This window comes from Solanum lycopersicum, chromosome 9 (assembly GCF_036512215.1).
Source record: "Solanum lycopersicum chromosome 9, SLM_r2.1".
Lineage (NCBI taxonomy): Eukaryota > Viridiplantae > Streptophyta > Magnoliopsida > Solanales > Solanaceae > Solanum > Solanum lycopersicum.
This window is the reverse complement of record NC_090808.1, coordinates 25561459-25566483: the sequence shown is the minus strand read 5'-3', so window position 1 is coordinate 25566483 and position 5025 is coordinate 25561459. Positions and strand designations below refer to the sequence as shown.

At 30.7% G+C, this 5025-nt stretch overlaps 2 protein-coding genes across 2 annotated transcripts; one reads left to right on the top strand and one right to left on the bottom strand.

Annotated features, from left to right (window-relative positions):
• Positions 1-336: 336 nt before the first annotated feature.
• LOC112942171 (uncharacterized) lies at positions 337-1831 on the top strand. Its single transcript, XM_026032970.2, has 2 exons — positions 337-1423; positions 1500-1831. The coding sequence occupies exons 1-2, from the start codon at positions 1242-1244 to the stop codon at positions 1726-1728; spliced, it is 411 nt and encodes a 136-aa protein (XP_025888755.1). The 5' UTR covers positions 337-1241; the 3' UTR covers positions 1729-1831.
• Positions 1832-2734: 903 nt separating this feature from the next.
• Positions 2735-3643, bottom strand: LOC138338445 (uncharacterized). Its single transcript, XM_069289409.1, has 3 exons — positions 3293-3643; positions 3088-3174; positions 2735-3028 (listed from the first exon to the last, which is right to left on the bottom strand). The coding sequence occupies exons 1-3, from the start codon at positions 3641-3643 to the stop codon at positions 2735-2737; spliced, it is 732 nt and encodes a 243-aa protein (XP_069145510.1).
• Between the last annotated feature and the right edge of the window lie 1382 nt (positions 3644-5025).

The window sequence follows — 5025 nt, the reverse complement described above, 5'->3', positions numbered from 1 at the left end:
GAAATAACATAATTATTATTTTATTAAATGATTAAATCGAGCCTTAATGAAGGGTTGTCTACGTATCCTCTTAGGAATCAGGTCGAACGTAGTTCAATAATAAAACAAAATTATTTTTCTTTTTTTTATTTATATATTGAAAAAATGTGAAAAAGAATCAGTTCATGTTTGATAATGTCTTGACTTTAGTTGGTACCAACAATTAGTATTATGCATATGAATCACATTCAACTACTTTCAAATAAATTTGAGGTCAACTTTGAGTAATTTTTATAATTTCGAATTGTATCTCAAATATGCTTAAGTAATTACAAGATCATTTATCTTGTCAAAATTAAGGGATAGAATTATTTGTATCATCATGTTTCAAATGCACTCGCAACATATGAAGTTCTACTTCACGCAATATAATAATTTAGATCGTACGACATTTTTTAAAGTCACTCAAACTCAAAAAGATGTTTAATGCATGTGATTGAGATATCATATATTTGGCCCTCATGTAAGCATCCACTAATGTGAGAACATAAAAGATGAGATCAAATAGGAATTGTCATTGTCTTGTAATGTAATCTTAGGGAAAAGTAGGATATTCATTCGGGATAAAGAGACTATTTCCTCCTTAAGAATTTGCACAATGCTTTTAATATATATTTTTTTCATTTTTGCATTTGACCTTTATTTCTTGTAAGCTCCTTGTCATTTATTACTCTCTTCCTTTTTTGATTCTCCTTCATTTTTGTTTGAGATTTTTTTCAATTTTTCATTCTATCTTCTTTTTTTTGGGACATATTTGGTATTTTTCACTTTGTTACCCAACCTATATCTTTGGCGTTATGTAGCTATTTCATAGTGCGCTCAAGGAGGTGAGACAAAGGGACTCAAATGGTATATGCTAAGATGTGGTTATTCAAATAAAAATCTTTCAGGCTCGAAATGAGAGTTCTATGGATAACATGTCATTCGGTAAACTTGAAAGACACAATCGAATCAAAGAAAGACGAACATATTGATCGCGCTTCAGTTGTATCTGTACATGAGGGGTCAATAATTAACATCATCAAAGGGTTTGGAATACCAGTGCTTTACCATGGCATCTTGTAGATGAGGTCTACATCCCAATTAACTGTGATCAAGAATTCCATTGGGTATTGGCTGTTGTTGAGTTGAAAAACAGGTTGATAAGGTTTTTTGACTCATCAATTAGCACAAGGAAAAAAATAATTCCTCATGAGATCAAGATGCTGTCTAAAATGCTTCCTTCATACCTACTTGACAGTGGATTTTTTGAAGAAAATGAACGCACAAAATTTGCTGATTGTCATGCATATAAAGACAACATTACTGGTTCACTTCGGGAGCCTCAAGTTCCTTTCATGATTGAATTTGCACAAGACATCCCTACACAGGATTGCGATAGCCTGTAAGTATCAAGAATTTTTCATTTGCACTTTTTAATGTATCATTAAGTTTTTAATTTATTCTGTATTTTTTTGTAGAGACTGTGGGTTATATGTTACTGCATTTGCCGAGTATATCAGTGACCAAATCAATATATCATATGCTAATTTTAGTCCTGATTACCTGCGTCAAAGATATGGAGCATTGCTGTGGAGTTATGGAAGTGAGAAGGCTAAGTGCGGATGTGTTAGCGACAATGATGATCCACCAAAATTCAGGGGTGTAGTCACACCACCACCAGAAGAAGATTTAGTTCATATAGTGTAGCATTTCATGATAAAATAATGTTTTAATGTTATATTTATTGTTTTTATATGTTATTGAACAACTATGTTTATCCTTTGTAATGTTATTTTTTTGGTTTTGTCAATTTCCATGAATATTTTTTTTAACATTACGTAACAAATATGTTTATATTGAAAATATAAATATCAGATATATTATAGCCCCACACAGGTTTAATTCATTTATTAAAGTATAGTCAAAGTATTTATAATTAAACATAGACATAAAGATTTTTAAATTTTTTATTTAAGGGAGATGATACACTGGGCAAAATAAAATGATACATATATACCAAACACACTAAAAATAAATGATACATTGGCTAAACCGTATGTATCATGTACAATATGTTACCCTATAATCCTTAAATTTTACATGATATTTAGGTAAATTGAATAGCATAGTTATATGAATTGGTATTATTTTTCAAAAGTAAAGTTATTTACTGTATATTTCAAGAAAAGCATAACAAAAAAAGCATTACACAAGTTAAATTATATAAATTCACATGATACATGATTTATAGTCATTGTAAAGTACACAATAACCTCAATAATATTTTTGTATTTAATATCTAATGGAGATGTATAATTGTGCAAATCAATGATACACACTAAAAGTACATGATACATTAGATAAACAATGTGTACCAAAAACACACAATAAAAGTACATGATACACTAGATAAACCATATGTATCATGTACATTATGTTACCTAATAATTCTTAAATTTATATATCTTACTGTCGCATAAGATTTATAAAATTTTATATTAAAAACAAATATTGACACAAGTATATCTATCAACACCAATAATAACAAAGTATTTATAATCAAAAGCACGACTTCAAATGTAATTAACACATGTTTGTAAGTTTATTTATCTAAACACAAAGTGTTCAATTTGCAGTTGTAATGAAAACTGAAATTCATTAAAATGTTTACGTTATAAATTATTCTTGATATCATAGAAACATTACGACTAATTCACTTCTCTTTTGGGTAGAAAGTACAAGATCTTCTGTTGTGCCCTTCTTGTCCACATTGTCCACAACAGTTTGTGTTCATCGAAATCTTTTCATCTGCATTCTTTCTTCTTCTTTTTCTTGGTCGTCCAGATGATCTTCTGTATCTAGGTGGATACACAATTTCAGCTACCACGTGTTTAGGATCTGACCAATCTTTGTTATCTGGCATTGGTACCATTGGAATTTCATATGTTTTTGCCAACGCATCAGGCTTGTAGTAATCAGAGCAATACGGATTCATATCGGTGACATTCTTTTTTTTCAATACAGCGATTGCATGTGAACAAGGTATTTCATCTAGTTGAAATCTACCACAACAACATACTTTCCGCTCAAGACAAACAATATATCTTCTTCCATTTTCATAAACTGAGAAATAAACTCAGATGATGGAACAACCTGTGTACATTAAAAATTTTAAATATATAACTTTTAAAAAACAAATCATGTTAAAAAAAGCAGAATGATACACTGAATTAGATACATATAATATAAAGTATTATATAATGATACATACCTCCCTTTTTGAACTTTTAGTCGCGTTTATAATCAACAATTCCTCAAATTTTCTACCTAATGTGTCCTTTGTGTATGAGGCTACTTCTCTGTTTTTGCAATGCCAAGATCCAAAAAGAATTCTAGCCTCTTCCAAAAATTCTAATATAGTTAATTGGCGTGCTTCAACAAGACAACCATTGATACATTCTGCAATGTTTGAAGTCATCATTCCACCTCTGTTTACTGTTGCATGAACTCTTGACCACTTTTCGTAACCTGCATATTCAAGGTACTCCTTAACCCTGTGATCAATTCTATCAACCTTAGCCATTAACTTATCAAAATATTCCTTTCTATATGCCTTGGCCATAGAGTAGAATAGATCACTTATGGCCTTTCTCCTCCTTTTGAAGTTTCCACATACATTCTTCCAAAAATGCCAGATGCATGCATAATGAGGTACATCGGGGAACACATTCCTAACACTATTCATGATACTCTCATTTCTATCTTAAACAACACACATATATTTTCAATCGCCAAATGCATGTTTGAACTGTTCGAAAAACCATGTCCACGAACAATCATTTTCGGTGTCAACAACACCATATGCCAATGGAAATATGCAACCTGATTACACACACATTATATTATTTGATACGTAATATATAAAAAGACATCATTACTATAAATAAAAAATACCTGCGCCATCAAGTGTGCTTGCTGATACAAATGTCCCTTTGTAAGCTCCACTCAGATGTGCACCATCCACAACAAATACTGGTCTGCAGTATTTAAATCCCCTAATGAATGGTCTTAAGGCAATGAACATATACATAAATTCATCCTCTTCTGTTTTATGCATTCTTATATAAAAATTTGGATACACAGTTTTTAACATGTGTATGTATCGCGGCATCCGTCTATATCCTGCAGATGGTTTTCCCCTAATTATGGAGAGTGCACATTCTTTAGCACGCCATGCTTGCTGGTAAGATATTTCAACCCCATAATATTCTCTAATATCATCAATTATATATCTTGGTGTATAAATTCGTTTATAATTGACCAATTTTGGAGCTGTCACTCCACTTACAAATCCGACTGTTGCTTGGATTTTGGTTAATACCCTCTCCCTCATCGGACACGTATGTTCACTATTAAAATTTCTAACAATGAATATATCAGATTTTTTTCCTGCACGACACCTTCATAGTCCAACCACATTTGTCTGAAAAGCATACCAACACATAGCTGCGTACGTTTTTTGAGCATATTAATACACATATCAAATGCATCATATAATATATTCAACAATAATGTTTAAAGTAATCAAACAATGAATTACACAAAAAGTATCAACCAATTTTTAAGAAAAGTATCAAAATTTAATGAAAAGTATCCAGTAGTTGTGATATGTCTGTTTAAACTGATACAGTCCTTACTATATCAGTAGTAGTATATTCAAGTATCAAAAATAGTTATTTCAATGTATCGAAAACAAATTTCTGAAATGATGATACATTAAAATATAAAAGAACATATGAGACATGCAGGTTTTCATATAAAATAGTAATGTTTCATGTACTAACTAAAATATAAAACAACACCTGATACATTAAAATATCAAAACACCGTCATACCTTTGTTGATCAGACCTCTTTACTTTGCAATTGAAGTTGTTCTTTATCTTATATTTCGTCATCACATCTACAAGTGTTGCTTTATCCTTATATATCTGACCTGTCTTCA